This window comes from Sparus aurata, chromosome 8 (assembly GCF_900880675.1).
Source record: "Sparus aurata chromosome 8, fSpaAur1.1, whole genome shotgun sequence".
Taxonomy (NCBI): domain Eukaryota; kingdom Metazoa; phylum Chordata; class Actinopteri; order Spariformes; family Sparidae; genus Sparus; species Sparus aurata.
The window spans coordinates 9,977,545-9,993,979 of NC_044194.1; the positions used below are offsets into that span (position 1 = coordinate 9,977,545).

General features: G+C 44.0%; 1 protein-coding gene across 1 annotated transcript in view; it reads right to left on the reverse strand.

Moving 5' to 3' along the window:
* Positions 1-16,435, reverse strand: part of ptprq (protein tyrosine phosphatase receptor type Q) — a 42,072-nt gene that overhangs the window by 8,127 nt on the left and 17,510 nt on the right. The window contains exons 27-55 of the mRNA XM_030426640.1: positions 16,032-16,192; positions 14,752-15,256; positions 14,480-14,641; positions 14,174-14,353; positions 13,974-14,081; positions 13,154-13,435; positions 12,786-13,067; positions 12,231-12,351; positions 11,991-12,145; positions 11,709-11,854; positions 10,831-10,999; positions 9,115-9,435; positions 8,747-9,022; positions 8,495-8,646; positions 7,994-8,135; positions 6,671-6,946; positions 6,211-6,582; positions 5,839-5,948; positions 5,498-5,684; positions 4,863-5,101; positions 3,951-4,020; positions 3,426-3,584; positions 2,909-3,200; positions 2,752-2,825; positions 2,543-2,642; positions 2,282-2,410; positions 1,090-1,134; positions 410-436; positions 175-256 (exon numbers count right to left, since the gene is read on the reverse strand). Coding sequence (XP_030282500.1) covers positions 175-256; positions 410-436; positions 1,090-1,134; positions 2,282-2,410; positions 2,543-2,642; positions 2,752-2,825; positions 2,909-3,200; positions 3,426-3,584; positions 3,951-4,020; positions 4,863-5,101; positions 5,498-5,684; positions 5,839-5,948; positions 6,211-6,582; positions 6,671-6,946; positions 7,994-8,135; positions 8,495-8,646; positions 8,747-9,022; positions 9,115-9,435; positions 10,831-10,999; positions 11,709-11,854; positions 11,991-12,145; positions 12,231-12,351; positions 12,786-13,067; positions 13,154-13,435; positions 13,974-14,081; positions 14,174-14,353; positions 14,480-14,641; positions 14,752-15,256; positions 16,032-16,192 — 5,324 coding nt within the window. The remainder of the gene's footprint in view (positions 1-174; positions 257-409; positions 437-1,089; positions 1,135-2,281; positions 2,411-2,542; positions 2,643-2,751; positions 2,826-2,908; positions 3,201-3,425; positions 3,585-3,950; positions 4,021-4,862; positions 5,102-5,497; positions 5,685-5,838; positions 5,949-6,210; positions 6,583-6,670; positions 6,947-7,993; positions 8,136-8,494; positions 8,647-8,746; positions 9,023-9,114; positions 9,436-10,830; positions 11,000-11,708; positions 11,855-11,990; positions 12,146-12,230; positions 12,352-12,785; positions 13,068-13,153; positions 13,436-13,973; positions 14,082-14,173; positions 14,354-14,479; positions 14,642-14,751; positions 15,257-16,031; positions 16,193-16,435) is intronic.

A 16,435-nucleotide genomic window follows, 5' to 3' on the forward strand; every position in this document is an offset into this window, starting at 1 on the left:
CTGTCTCCACTAAACTCTCCTCGTTATCTGTTTTCTGTGATGTACCAGACTTTCCTTTATGCGCAAATTTTCTTTGGCAATAACGGGCAAATCTTCTATTATTTCATCCTCATTCATACATTTATGAGAAATCTTCTGATATAAAACGTGTCCAGCTTGCGAGCAAACACTTACAGCAAACTCTTCCTGGAACTTGGCATTGTCACTGGCGCACAGATCCTCTACGTGCTGCAGGAAAGACTTCTTGTTGACAGGCCTGACAGAGAAACAGAGAGAAAAGCTCTTCAACATGCTATTTTCCGTCGGTTTATTCTCGGTTACAACGTGCAGTACCGAGCAGTACAGAACGTGCTGATCTATGCCGCAGCTACTGTGTGAATAAACACATTATTTATGCAGGATGACTTACTTGAGTGATTTCCTGTAGCTGAGCAGCCTGCACAAAAATAGACAGCAAACATGAACCAAAATAAACAAATTAACTCAATAATGACAACCCACACTGTGGTATTTCTGACAGATGAGCTGATCCACAGCGCAGAGAGTGTGTTGTTTTGTATGTTTAAGCCAAAGAGCTTCAACCATTTGAAATCAAATCCACTGATTAAACACTGACTTTGATGGTTCACTCTGAAAGAATCTGTGAACGTCAGAAAACTTGAATGAAGCATGTGGTTGTTCCCCCGTGTCTGACGCTTCCTTGCATTACTGATGACTTGTAGCAACGCAGATTCATAGCTATCGATAAAACTTTCCATCTGTGCCCTCTGAGACCGCTACGCTGTCTGAGCAATTTCAAGAGAGTGGGTGGGTAAACACATTAAAATAGTCTCAAGGAGAGGAGTGTCAGCAGAGCTCTGAAATTCCTCTCGTGACGGAGGAAGAGGAGAAGGCTGTGGGCACTACTAATTAATTCAATTATTGACCTCCACTGAAAGTTTAGTACACAACACACAGATGATTTCAATTAATGGGAGACGATGATGACACATGCATAGTGACGAGAGGAACATGCGACAAAGAAAACTCAACAGAACGTGACGCAAACACACACACACACAAACAGACGCAGGTCAAAGCCAAACTTACTGGATCACATAAATCTCTTTCCGTCTAAAGAAGAAGGAAGAATACCTGGTGAGAGAAATGTGCTCAGTGAGAGAAGAATAATGTGATTCAAGGCAGGTTCGTGTGACGCACGGAAAGTTATTGGAGCCATTCGTGTGACAAGTTACAAGGAAAAGTGTGTTATTTTAACAGATGGTGGTGTTCATATAGCTCAGCTCAGTGTCCAAGTCAGTGAAAAACACTGCTTTTGTTGTGATCAGACTGTTTTTGAAAGAGATACGCACCTTCCCAGTGATGGCACATTAAACATAACGATGAGCAACACATGCAAAAATAAAAGCCAATTCTACACATGACAGCCTCCTTTTTTCAGAACTCGGGGGAGTCAGCGGGTATGAAAAAATTTCATATTTGATGTTAAATAAGGCCGGCTAATATTTGCTTAAGTAGGGCGGTTATATTACTTTTACACATAAGAGATAAGAGACCAGATCTGTCTGCCAAGTGGAATCTCTTATTATTTATTTAGAATCTCTCACGTGGGTGATTTTTCATCCATTCCTCTTGAAGAAATCCACATGTTGCCGCTCTATGTTTATTTCCATTTTTGTTGTTATGTGGGTATCTTTGTGATGTCAAAGAGGGAAGCTTTTCACAGCTTTTCAATTTTATTATTTATCTCTCTTGGAAAGTAAAGCAAGATTTTAGATTTTTTTTCTATTCACACTGAAAGCTGCTTCTTCTTTCCTGAAGTGTTTTCACCTTGATACACCAAAGCTAACACTGAATTTGACTTAATTTCTCACGAGCTTGCAGCACTATTGTCTGTGCAGTTGTTAGTGCCAAAAAAACGACAAAGACTAGACGCTGAATATGTAAGAGAGGGTGGTTGGCGAGATGCAGACAGGATGACTCGTCTGCTCTGCAGAGAACTGAAGGTAAAGTTTAAAGCCACAACGATGCTGTGTAGTTTTCGTAGTGCTGCTGCTGCTTCTATTTTCTGCACAAACTCTACCACACTAGAGGAGTTTGTGCTGACAGCACATCAAATTGGCTGCAGCAAAGAGATTTTTCTCTGTTGACTTCGATTTAAAATCTTGTCTGGAGCGGCTAAATCAAGCCTCAATTCATGTAGTGTGCACACAGCTTCAAAACCGTGTGTTATATTTGGTGAAGTGACACTTTTAGATTGAAACTAAACACACGGACTAACCGGTTGAGCTTTTCCTGTTTCAGCTCCAGATCTGCCACAGCGATCAGCTGATCCAGTTTACACTTTGTCTCTATGATCTCTGCCTCTCTGGGTGAATAAGTCCCACCCTCCTTCTTACGCTGATGGATCCTGAAATGTCAATCAAACACAGATTTAAAAAGAATAGAAAAGGAAATACATCTGTTGCAAATTCAACAATCTGAAATAAGCTGTGTTTATATAGGACGGTGAACATTGATTTAATGCTTGTTGCCATCTTACTTGACTGAGCCACATATGATGATGATGAGCAACACAGCCAAGAAGAAAGAGAGCAGAACTCCAAGAATGATCTGCTCTTCTCTCGTTAACAGGCCGTCCACTACAGAGAGAGGTCGAGGAGACAGACTTGATAATGTCACACAAAAACACCACAATCGGCTGTACAGGTTTTTGTTGTCACTTATTAATACAGGGATGAATGCACGTACCTGCAGTTTTGACATGCTCAGAGTACTCAGAGTCTGTGGATTGGCCGTTGACGTTAGTGGCTCTGAACTTAAACCTGGTGAGCAACAGTTGAGTGTCAGCATTATGTTGCCATAAAACATGTACATACAACAATTTCAAGTTGTTGTTTGCACTTACACGTAGACCGTGTTGGGCTTCAGAGGTCCATTGCAGAAATTATCTGTGTTGTTCTCCTTCATACAGTCATCACTCTCTCCGATCACGTATGTTCCTGCCGTGCTGTGATTGTGCCTCACCTGGAGCCGGCTGTCTCTGGACACGCTGCTACCGCCTCTGACGTGTGCGGCCGTGCGCGATGCCCCGTCCCCCGCAAAACAAGGTGGGTTGGGGAACCCCTTGTCAGTCAGGTAAGGGGCAGGACGATCAAAAAATGCTTTTTTCCAGTTGGTCAGGTTGTGACTGTCCTTCACTGTGACAGGAGTTAGAGAGGAAGGAAAGACACATCACAGGCAGACTCAAATTTCTGCTGACATAAAGCCCCTTTGGTTTTTGCTTACATTTTGTCTTTTGTGAGCTTAGCGCAGAGTGACGTACTGTAAAACGAGATTCAACTCTGGGCTTAAAGCACAATAACAATATTTATGCATGTATTTAACTAAAAGTGATGGCTGTCAATGTTTCTGAAGAGTCATACCCCCTGACTCGGCCACGATGACCTGGATTTTTGTGATTGGTCCGTTGTCGTCACTATAGAAACAGGCAGGCATGCGGATGGTGATACTCCTGTGGGTTACCATGGCAACCCCTCCATGGCCCAGCGCTGCCTGGGGTCTCTGGGTTGGCTTGGCCGGGGCTGGATCACACAGAGGAACACACAGACACACACACAAACACACACACACACACACAGGTTGTGTGAACATAGCGTGTGTGACAATGTGGTTTCAGTCTCATGCATTTACATATAAAACGCGAGAAACGGGCTGCTGCTCTGAATCATGAGAGAAAACCTGCACCTCCACATCATCCACACACATCTAACAATACTGCTGACTTACACTTGCTGTGTCAGAGTGGGGGCCTGTTTGCTGTTGTGCTGTGCGATTATACTGTGCGGTGGCAATTCTCTGTCTCCAATCTATGCTGCACTGCTGCAACAAGAAAGAGAGAAACTCTGCAGCGCAGTGCAGAGCACAAGCAAAGAAGGGGGGACTTGTACCTTTGATCCCTGTAGTTATCTGGACATGTGGGCTCGGTGGGCTCCTACCAGCCCCGTTCTTTGCTGAAATCTACAAAGAGACAGAGAGAAGAAAGGAAGTAAGACAGCAGAGACGAGTTAAAGAAAACTATTCTTTAACCAAGCGACTGTTTTAACAAAGGCAACCTGGAGTTACAGCCTCAGGGGCAGAAAGTATAAACTACGCCCAAAAACCATGCATACACCTTTTCCCTCACTTAAACTGCTGTTGATTCAGACCCTTCATACACACTTTTCTATAGACATAGCTGCAACTTAAATTATGAGGTGAACATGAAATATAAAGCAAAAGGTCTAATCTTACAGTAAATCTTTGTCTTCGAGATCTTTTTCCAAAAGTCACATATTTTGTTTGTATTTTTCAGTCGTCACACTTTTCATTAAAACGCCACTCACACACACGTTCATAAACATAATTTCAGTTATTGATGTATGATGAATTTACCATTATTTGTATTTACATTAGACTAAATGATCTTTCAATCTGATCCTGAATTGCAAAGCACTCTGAAAAGACTTTGTCAGACTGTTCAGTTTCAGCTCTATAGAAAAATCACAGATAATCCTTCTGACGTTTAAAAATAAAGATTGAGATATTACTGCCCTGATGGTTTATAATGGTAAATGTGCACTATAAATAGCCATAGACGTGTGAAATGATCTCGCATAATGACAGCTGATCTGATGCTGTTGAATCGCTGATGAAACACAGTATGTTGCACCGCACTGTGCCTCTTATTTTCTGCTCTTCTCGGTTTAATGTTTGGTGGAGCAGACACAAGTATACATATTTAAACTGATGTTTAGGAGCTTTTTTCATCATCCGTTTCTCCAACATGAGTGCTTTAAGGTGCATGCCTGTGTGTTCTTCACCTGTATACTGTAGTTGTTTCCTCCTTTGAGACCCTCTATGACAGCAGTCATCATGTTCTGGTCATTTCGGGTGATATCAAGGCTGATGTTCTTGACCAGCTGGCCTTTTTCGTAGATGTACACAAAGTAAGCAGTTATGTTTCCATTGGGCTCCTCTGGAGGGGTGAAAGTCACCCTCACACGGTTCACCTCCTCTGGGATAACGGAGACAGTCACGTTCTTGGGAGGATCTTTGGGCTCTGGGGACAAAGTTGAAATGATACATGGGGATAATACTGATACATATTGGTCATATCTACAGGTGGGCAGCAGCTGTTGTAGAAGCTCCAACACGGTTTACAACTATAAGGCTTTGGTGCAGCAACCAAGCTGTTTGGGGACTACCTAAGCCGAATTAATGTAAATTTAGTCTGGAGAGCATCCAAAATAACTTAATGGCTTCAACTAGGTTTAATGGTAGTAGTTGGCCTCCAGTAGAATTCTTTGGTTTTGCCTCTAAGCATGTTGGGTGTTGTTACCTGGTGTTCTAGCAGGTTTTATGTTTTTACGGAAAAATCCAACCACCTGCCAAATAAGTGCACATACTGTACATCTTTCAGAATACCCAGGGAAACACTGTCCAAGTCTTCACATACCCTCTTCTAGCGTTCCAAATTCAATAGGCCCGATGGCTTTCCCATCAGTGGCTGCGTGCTCCAGCGGACCGGTGAAGGCAGTGATCGTCACAAAGTAACGAGTGAAAGCGGTCAAGTTAGTCACGACGACTGTCATCAACTCTCCTGGAGCTCGGACCGTTGAGGTGTTCAGATCCGGACCGACCACCTGGTAAGACAGAGGATTTAATGGACAGATTTAATACTACAGAGCAGAGTTGGAGATATTTATTTACGCCAAAACAACTCTTGTTGACCTAACATCTGAGAACATTTGTGTTTGTGTGTGTGCAACTTTAAAAATGAAACTCGATAGAAGTGACCTGCACAAGATACGACGTGGGTCCAGAGAGAACAGCTGGAGAGTCCCATGTGATGCGAAGACCGTTGGAGGTGGCGGTCACATTCAGGCTACGGGGAGGAGCATCAGGAGCTGAGGGAGGGGAAAAGAGAATACAGAACGCCTATGAGGTACTATTAACTTTAAAAATGCTTCAAATTACATCTCTGTCTAACTAATATATGTATTTATTTACACATTATCTTTATCCTTTCTCTATAATTTTTCTTTCAGTTGCTGAATTCACATACTTTAGCATCTACTACCAAACCAGGTCAGATACAGTATGACTAACTGACTGCAAGCGCTCCCCTGGCAACACAGGAAGGTCATATCATCACGGTGATGTTCTTACTTCCAGCCAGGGTGCGTGCATAATTCCACCGTGTATATTCTCCGACTCCGGCGTTGGTCACAGCGGCCACTTTGAAGCGGTAATATCTGTATTTAGCCAGGGATTGGAGTGTGATGCTGTGGATCTCTTGGGTGCTATTCGAAGCGTTCACCGACAGCGTGGCATCAGAGTCCACGCAGACTGAGGTCAGCTCGTCCTCTGGGGCAGGCTGCGCGGGAGCTGGTGTGTTTGGTTCACAAACAGTCGAGAGCAGCTGTGCAATGATGTGGTACTCTTTGAGCAGGCCAGGGATGGAGAGCGGTGGAGCCCACTGAAGTGTCACATTGTTAGTTGTCACCTGAGAGATGGTGAGGAAGCGAGGGGCAGCTGGGACTGTTAAGTGAGACAAAGAGGATTAAAGTATTTACTCTGTGTTACTGTACGTCAGCAGCTGAAATGATACACATTAGAATAAGACTACCTGATTCGGAGAGAGTGGAAGCAGTACAGTTTACTCGATCTCCAGGTCCTGCAGAGTTGACTGCAGCCACAGTGAATTCATACTCCTGGTCGGGAGACAGGCCAGACACTGTGTACTCAGATGTGTGAGCCTGGTGTGTGTAGGACTGCAAGTCTGCCTCCAATAGAATGTCATAAAATAAGATCTGTCCATTAGGGTTGGCTGGAAGTTCCCAAGACAGCTTAACTGAATCCCAGCTCACTCCTGAGCAAGACAGGTTCCCCACAGCATCAGCCACTGCAGACAGAGACGTTGTTATACTGGCATTAGCTCTGGTTATCATTCTTTACTGCCCCCTGTAAGAATTAATAATCAGACTCAACGTCAGCATATGTGTAGGTTGCTTCACACATACTCTCTGAATAACTGGAAACTGTCTGGAGACAAACATTAGAGATTTGTCATTGGAAATCCTTGAACATATTTCACAGGAAAGGCAAAACAAAACAGCTTTATCTTTGCAGGCTGCATATTCAGCAACTCTGCGGTAATGACCCGCTGTTCCTGAGGGGAATCACATTCGACTTGTGTTGTGCGGTGCTGCTGTGCCTTTTTCATGATGACTGATGAGCTTGTGAAACAGACGCTACCCTTTGGTGTAGATTGCATATTTCTTCACTCGGACTGAAATCATTCCAATAGAAGGTTTTGAGTCAAGTGTTTATATGGAACGGAACTGATAACATCTGGTGTTTCCATGCAACAGCATATTTAATTGGAATAGCTTTGTGACGTACGCAAAAGTGACATCACAGTACGCATTCGTCTTCCTCGTCCGGTATTTGTCTATTTTAGCACACGTTTGATTAGCTCCCTGTCCTGAAAATGGAAATCTATCACCTAGGAGTCCTTTTATGTTTAAGTTCTCATGAGTTTGTATTAAAAACAAACTCTCTGCAGCAGACCACTTCACCTTAGAAGCCGACATCTTTTGTAAGCGCAGAAATCTTCGTCACTGCACATTTTATGTCAGGACGGTGGGCATGTGCAGAAAGAAAGCAGCCAGAGGTGGTTCGAACAGATGAGATTAAAGAGGTGATCCATTAAGCCTTGGCTCTTGTCTTTACTAACTATTTATTCTCTTCTTTTCTTGTAAGTTCTTACTTTTGCAAATGGTTTTGCAAGACGTTTTAATATTTTTTTGCAAACTTGCTCTTCTTGAATGCCTCTTTAGAGACATTAAGGTATTTAAAATCAAATTGAATATACCGTACAAAGCACAAACTGTGAGCAGCAACATCAATCAATGCTGCATCCCCTGCGTGTAGACAGTGTGTACTTTACCTGACTCGTTAGTCGTGAAGGTCACAGGGCTGCTGAACTGATTCCCATGGCCCACTCTGGTGTAACTGTAAACACTGATCTCATAGGAGCTGTGAGGCCTGAAGCCTGATAGATACTCTGTGGTCAACGGACCAGAAGAATTCTAGATTCGCGCGCGCACACACACACACACACACACACACACACACACGCACACACACACACACACACACACACACACACACACACACACACATACAAAATTGACACATAGGAGATTAAATCATCCAATCTTGATTGCTGGAGTGGATAATGTAACTTATTGTATCTGCAGACATATGCGCATGCACGTGTACGTATAATGTTACCACTGAGTGGTATCTGGAGTGTGAAATTAGAGCTACGGTCTGTGTGACAGTGTGGATTCTTACTGAGTGGTTCTCTGGAGTGTGTGTGAGCGCGCGTGCGCGTGTGTGTTGTTGTTATTATGGGGTAGCTTTCAGTGTGTGAAATTGACGATACCCTGTGTGTGACGGTGTGTGTGATGAGGTCCCGGATCCTGAAGCCGTACTGTATCACCACTCCATTGGGCTCCAGAGGAGGCTCCCAGCTCAGCCACACAGATACTGCTGTGTGGTTGTATATAGTCAGGTTACGAGGAGGAGACATGGGGCCTGAAACACATAATTAGGCAGATGAAGACAGTAGATATACACCAATGATTTCTTAAATGAAACCATCTCATTGTGATATTCGAAAAACTTTCAATCTGACCTCCTTCGTCAGTGTGCAGCTGCAGCATCAGATACGGCCCTGAGCCTTTGCGCGTTGCAGCCGTAATAGTGAGGTTATACGCTGTGTATGGAAGTAGGTTGTTGAGGACGAACGAGGTGTTGGGGGTGTGTGTTGTGTTGGAGCCTCCAGTGCCAAACAGAGTCAGGGTGTACTCTGTTATCTCCCCGTTGGCCTCGAGAGGGCGCTGCCAGACCATTGCGATGGAGGAAGATGACAGATTCCTGGTGGACACCAGCAACGGCGCAGAACTAGGAACTGAAAGGTAACACACCCACGCACGTGTCAGTAATTCAACGAGTACACCTACCATACTCTACCTGAGGGAATGCTTGCGTGGATAAACTCACTATCATCATCCGTTCTCAGGTACATCGTGCTGGTATGGTTGTAGGCAGGTCCAGCACCAGTTGCTGGTGTAACAGTCAACACATAAGGGAAATACTTCTTGAGTCTGGTGAATAAGAAGACGTTGTCAGTTGTGGTATGCTTGATGGTCTTGTTGACAGCTGGAGGCCCTTGGTTGGATAGGTTAGCTGGGACTCCGGCCTCCTGTAAGGTGAGAATGTAGGAGGGACGACCATTCGGCTCCAGGGGAGGGTCCCAGCTGACGATGATGGCTGTGGAGCTGAAGATCTGCGCAGTCAGGTTCCGGACCGAGTCACTGGGCACTGAGGAGGGAAACAAGTAGATTGGAATTACTATTATCATCTGCCAGTGAGAACAATGGGTGAAATCTGTGAGCCTTTCGATGCGAGTTTACTACACTACAGAGTAAGGCGTTAAATTAAGGGCATCAATCAACCACACACACTCCCGACACTTGAGGGAAAATGAACAGCGCACCAATCATCATCACCATTATCATCATCTGTCATAATCATGGGCAGCATTGACAACAACAGCACGTCAAGTAGAACAATATGGCAGGACATTAGAAACACAGAAACTCAGCGAGTTAAAACAGCACGGTAAACAGACACATAAACAATACCCCATAAAATTAAAGCCCATTCAGAGACACACAGAGGCAATTAGGAGGGAAAATGGCACACTGAAAACATCGGGAAAGAAAGGGGTTGAGGAGGAAATACTTATCCTGTTTATCATCTCAGCCCAACCAAAAATACCTCATGGTACATAGAGTAGAAAAAAAACGGGGGAGATGAAGGGAAAAGGGAGCTAAAACTCGAGAGACCCATAAGATGAATGAGTGGATGTGAGGGGCCAGGTGTGTATGGGGGTCTGAGCCCAGAGGGAGTGAGCCCCTGCTGGGCGTGGAGGTGCCCTGGAGATCCGGTGCTTGTGCTGAGAGTGGAGCAGCTAGAGCACAGGCAGAGATACAGAGTCAGTATGAGCAGTAACCATCAGCAGAGACAGAAAATACTTAACAAGAACAACATTAACGAGAAAATAAATACATCACAACATAAACATATGTACTGTTCTGTGGCGGATTGTCTGCACCATTTTTCACAAAATCACATAAAAACAAAGAGATCCAGCTTTGTGTGCACGTCACTTTTTGTAACTGAGGATATCAAAAAGTAAGTAAGTACGACTACTATATGCAAAAAACTTCAGTATCCATGGAAACAATGCAATTGTGGCACGAGCACAGCGTGAACTTTCTCAAAGCACATCAGGCTTTGTGTTTTTTTTCTCCGTGTCATCATATCGTAAATGCTCCTGTGCCCTCTTTGTCTTTCTCTGTCTGTTTTTTTTTAACAACTTTCGTTGCGCCTAGTAAAAGGAAACACAAACTGGCTGTCTTCAAGAAACACAGTGTCACAGGCAGACGAAAATAGAGCCAGTTTGCCAGACCCACTGCTATCTCCTTATAATAGGCTGAACGTTTTGTCTTCAATCGCAGAGTTTTTATGTAATTTTATTTTTAAGTCGGAGAGTTTTGAAAAAAGTGCGCAGACTTGCCGTCCAGTGAGATGCTGAATAGCTGTATGCAATAATTACCTAGCGTCATGTGCAGCTTTTTATTTTTATGTGTATTCTTTTTTTTGTTAGTTTATGTTGGTAGATGTGGGATTGTGTTGGTGTGTCTGACTGACCGTCCTCCGGTAAAAACACGGTTAGAGGCTCGCTCTGGACCCCTCCGTCCCCCTGCAATGTGCTGGAGGTCATCCACAGGCTGTAGTTTGTGCCCCCAATCAGAGTTAGAGTGTAGGAGTAGGCTGAGTCAGGAGAGGCAAGGGCAGGTAAGTCTGAAATAGGAACCCTCTATGGAGGAAAAAAAGAAAGAAATGTTACTGCAGGGTTACCACAAGCATTTGAAGAAGAGCAACTTCATTTGTTGCCCATCTAACAAATGACAGAAAAACCCAACATTAAGTCCTGAGCAATTGTTGGTGGGCCATGGGTCTCCACTCATTCAGATTGTTCCTTCAAAAGAAGTATTGACTTTTTGGCCAGCAGCATTTTAACACAACACGAGTAATAGCACATTATGGTGTTATTTATGCAGGCATATATTGGCTATCTATTTACACAGCTTGCAGACATGAAGCGACATTAACATTCATTAGGAGTCATGTTTGTGTCCACCTGACAATGACTGACAATTAAGTCCAATATTCTCTCTTCTTTGGTCTCCCGAGAGAATTATCTGACTCTTTGGCTGCTCCACTAGGTTTAGTAGCTTGTCACCAACTTTTTCTGATGGGCTGTGTAGGTAGCTTGCAGTGAGATTTCTGAGCTGAAAACAAGTGCCTGCTGCTGTTAAGGAGAGCAGAAAGAGTGAACCAAAAAGTGAGCCAAATTCCGCTAAAATGCTTTGCAGAGTTGGGTGATAATTCTCGGTGTGTTCGTCACTATGAGTGTAACCTTTCACATTACATGTAGTCGTTTGACCCTTTGTTACATAAATATATTGATAAGCAAAGCTTTAATTTGTCACATGTCTGTATATACTATATGCAGTATGTCTCACCTGTTCAGTCACAGTCTTGTTACCAGAGTAGTAAATACTGTAGTGTGTAATGATTCCATTGGGTTCGGTAGGCGGGTGCCACAGCAAGGTGACAGAGGAGGCGGTCACATTTGCAAAAGTCACATTCTGCGGCGGGTCAAACGGTTCTGAAAGCCAGCGAGCAAAAAGACAGCGGACACACTCAAACACAAATATTCTGAAAGTGATTCAAATGCATGGGGATGAAATATTTTGAGAATGACAAGGTTATCTTTCAAAAATGCTAAAACAATTAACCAGCACCTGCATCAGTGGTGGTAAAGCTGATGTAGATCAGCAATCCTCCATCTCCTAGTCTGGTCCAGCTGGACACCGAAGCATTGTAGCGGCTCTCTGAGTCTACGTTTAGAACCACTGACGTCCCCGTCACATTCTGCCACTGCTCAGTCGTTTCATTCCTGACAAACAGAGGAACTGTTTATGTTGCAGTGAGTTCTGTTTGAGAGTGAAACAGACAAAGACAAGTGGATAAAGAAAACTCACCAAACTCTGACAATGTAGTAGAGTACGTCTGAATTGGCTTCCATTGGAGGTTGCCATGACAACTCTACCTCATAGTCTGACAGCTTCCTGGCGTGGAGGAACTGAGGAGGTGTGCTTGGAGCTGAGAGGCAGGGGAAAGACTTTCCAGTAACGTAATAAAGACCAGTGCATCATGGCTTATCAATACAGGATCTAAACCGATGAGTGAATTTTAAAAATTAGATTTGCACTGGCAATTAAGAACCTCAGATGGCCCCTCGGGAATGTGCCGGAGAGAAAGAGAGTGTTGCCCTGAAATTAAAAACTGGTTAGCTGTAATGACGTTGTTGTTGTTGTTGTTGTTGTTGTCGGAGACTTGACTGTCACGTGCCGTCAAATACCTGTGATGTAATGTCATTAGTAAGAGCTGAAACAGAGAGATGTAACTGAAGAGGAAAAGACGAGAGGAAGGTCGGATTTAATCAGATGCCCTTTGAACTCTGGGGTGATGTAATCGTGCTGGAGCTGAAAACAAACCCTCCCCCTCTCCTCCTTCTCCCCACCCATCCCTCTCACCATCCTCCAGAGTGGTGATGTTGAGCGGCTCGCTGCTGTAGTTTCCGGGCCCGACGCGTGTGTGCGCTTGCACCATGACGCGGTAGTGTGCATACTTCCTCAGATGCGTGATGTGGATGTGGTTGGTTGGTGAGGTGAGGTTGAGGTAGTGGCTGGAATTCCAAAGCTCCAGGCTGTAATGGGTAATGACCCCATTAGGCTGCAGAGGAGGCTGCCAGGTCACGTTCACCTCGCTGGAACTGACCGACTCAAAAGCAACGTCGTACGGAGGACTGCCTGGGACTGGAGACACATAAAAGTTATAGCGGTTATCACTTAAGGTTTTAATATGTGTGTATTCATGTGAGTGGGTGCATCCATTAACCCACCATCCTCTCCAGACAGCAGGTGTAAAGTGTCCGACGTCTGGTTGCCGTGGCCGAAACGCGTGTACGCCCTCACAGATACGTTGTAGTAGGAGAACGGCTTCAGGTTCATCAGGGTGACTCTGTTAGAGGAAGTGTTCATCATGGCAGAGTAGGATTCATTCTCATACAGGACCTCGTAGTACTGGATCACCCCATTGGCTTTCTCTGGTGCAGACCAGGTCAGCATGGTGGTGGAGGGGCTGGTGTCATCCACACTGAGGTTCTCAGGAGGGGAGTCAGGCTCTGAGGATGGGATGGACGAGAAACATCTCAGAGTGAATGGCTACGGACTAAATTTGATATATGAATTTAATTTCACTGTTAACAATCCAGTGATTAAGCAGTTTTAGAGGTTTATAAACATTAGTTACAACTTTAAAATGACCATCTAAATGAATTTATCCAGTATTTATCAACCATTCACAAAGTATTATAAACATCAGTTGCAACTTTACAATAATCAATTGCTTGATAAATAGTTTAAAAAGCATGTCATTGTTTGCTACAGTTATATAAGTATTGACTAAAGTTAATTTTGCCTAATTCTTTTTTTTTTTAACACTTTACCCTGGTACTGAGAGTAAATCAAACATTTCTTAATGATGGTTACTAGGTTTTCTTTCAATGTTTCATATTAAATGTCACTGTCTTTCATTCACTGACCTTGAAGGGTTGTGGGTGTCAAGTTTGAGGTGCGCTGCCACACACTGAGCACCCACAATAATTTAACAAGGTGAAACAGACCAAACAGTTGTGTAAGCAGTTTGTGTTCAGCACATACCGTCCTCTAAAGTGAAAACAAAGATGTCATCTTCCTCAGACAGAGAACTCTCTCCCACAGCTGTGGAGGCAGCGACACGCAGCTTATACCCCGTGTACTTGTCCAGATCTGCACATTAGAGCACAGATACTTAACAACGGCGCTGCAATATAATGATCATAATGACTGCATGGAACTGTGCAGGAGAGGTGATCACTCACCTCCTATCAGTATGCTGGTGGTGTTAGAAACCCACTTCAGGGCCTGATTACTGTGCAGTTTAAGACCGTAGACGGTATAATGTGTGATGCGTCCATTAGGGTTGAGTGGTGGGACCCAGCTCACTAGTATGGAGGTGGAGCTGATGTTTTGATAGGACACTTCGAGCACTGAGCTAGGGACTGAACAACACATAAAGTGAAGGACATCATTAAGGACAAAGACATTTTTAAAGGCATAGCACACTTTGTAGGCCTTATCATGAGTTGTTTTATGGTTAATGGTTATTGTGACATGCGACCGCTCACCCTGCTCCCTGGTCTTCTCAGTGATATCTGCTGCAGGACCCTCTCCCACAGTTGTGGAGGCAGTGACCCTGAACGTGTAATCGGTGAAGGGACTCAGATCCAACACCAGGTAAGACAACTCCTCAGACCGAACGTCCATCACCTCCTCTTTCACTGTTACACCTGCAACATTCATCCAGATGCAGATGGATACACAAGACAAGCATGCACACACAGGATTTAACAGCGCTGAAACAATAAAGATCAACAAAGCAGTGTTAATCCTCTCCCACCTGTGGTACCAGAAGCTGTTGCAGTACGTGTTGAAAAGTGTCCCGTAATTGATGCATCATGTGTGGACGAGCGAAGCTGGCCCGGGGTCAGGGCCAAGGGAGAGGAATCTGAGGTCATATCCCCGGCTTGTGAATGCTTTGTCAGCCAGGGTGGAAGTGTGGCGGGTGGCACAGAGGTAGGAGAAAAGGAGTAGGACCCGAAGACCACAGAGTCAGTGGGGAGAATATCTGTGCTGTTAGATTGTGAAGCAGAAGCGTTACTGGTGCTGGGGTTCTCGGGTACTGTGGAGTCAGTAGCTGGTTGAGCGTCGGTGTTACTGATTTGGCCAGAGGAGTGTGTGGAGCTGGACGCAGTCACAACAGTGGGCCGCGTGCGATCAGAAATAGTGGCCGTGAAAGATGGCGGTGACGTGACCAGACCGAGCTCGAGCTCAGCAGTTCTCTTACGTCGATTGTTATGGACTTCAGGGGGAAGTGTCTCATCTTCGTTCAAACCGGTGTTATTCTGAGGGAAGAAAAAAAAAATGCATCTTATATTCTGACTGTAGCGCTCTAAACTCATTAGCTGTTAAACAAACCTTTCTAAATATTCTATCCCAAATACTCTTTTCTTCTTTTTATTTCTATCTATAATTCAATCACTTTTTTTTCCCTCTGCTTCTGACTCTTGAGCTGTTGCAACAAGTGAAATTTCCCCAGTGAGGGATCAATTCTTTAACTTGTCTCATCTTAGAAATGTCTACTTGAATCAGTAGACTTCAATTGACAGCAGACATGGCTTACAAGCTGCATGAGAAGATGTACTGATAAAAGGCTCAATTATTACAAAGATCTTATCAAATTACAGTGGAGCATGTAGATCAAGTGGACATAGGATTTGTACCGTACAGTCTAAGGCAATCCATGAGTGCATTAAGGGCAGAATATTACCCTTGTACTATTGATCAATACGTTAATTTATGATGCTGAAGTGGTGGTTTTGCTTTGGAATACATCACACTGTACAGCCTGATGACACAGCCTTAAATCACCATGCCCTCATTTTCATTGATGCCAAGACTACATCAGAATAAATACATATAAAAATGATTAACAAGAAAACAAACAAAACCTTTCAGGAGTTTTGGAGCATTAGCCGATCACTTTAACGGGCCAAATAATTAGTATAGGACCAGTTTAATGAGGAAGTGATGGATGGTGGCATATTGGGCTTTACACTTAAAAAAAATGTAAACAAATGGTTCAAGAGCTTTAATACAGAGCTGGAACACCTGGCTTACTTCTGCAGTGAGTGTGATGTCCTGAAGCAGAACGTCAACGACCAGAACCTGGAGTCTGTACTGGGTGATCATGCCGTTGGGCTGAGCAGGGATTCTCCAACTCACACGGATTGAAACTGAATCCTCGGCTATCGCTGTCAAGTCCTGCACTGCACTGGGTGCTGCTCACACCGACACACAAATGGAAACACAGACACACAAATAAAGAAGCAAACACACACTCGCAAGGGATCACTGATCATATCCCTTTGTAGCTTTAATATTAAACTGAAAGCGTTACTCAATTAATCGATTAGGGAACAGACAGAAAAGTAATCTGCAAGTATTTTGATTCTTGTGTGAGTCAATTTTCAAGCAAACCTCTGAACGATCTCTGGCTCCAGCTTATCAATAATGAGAATATC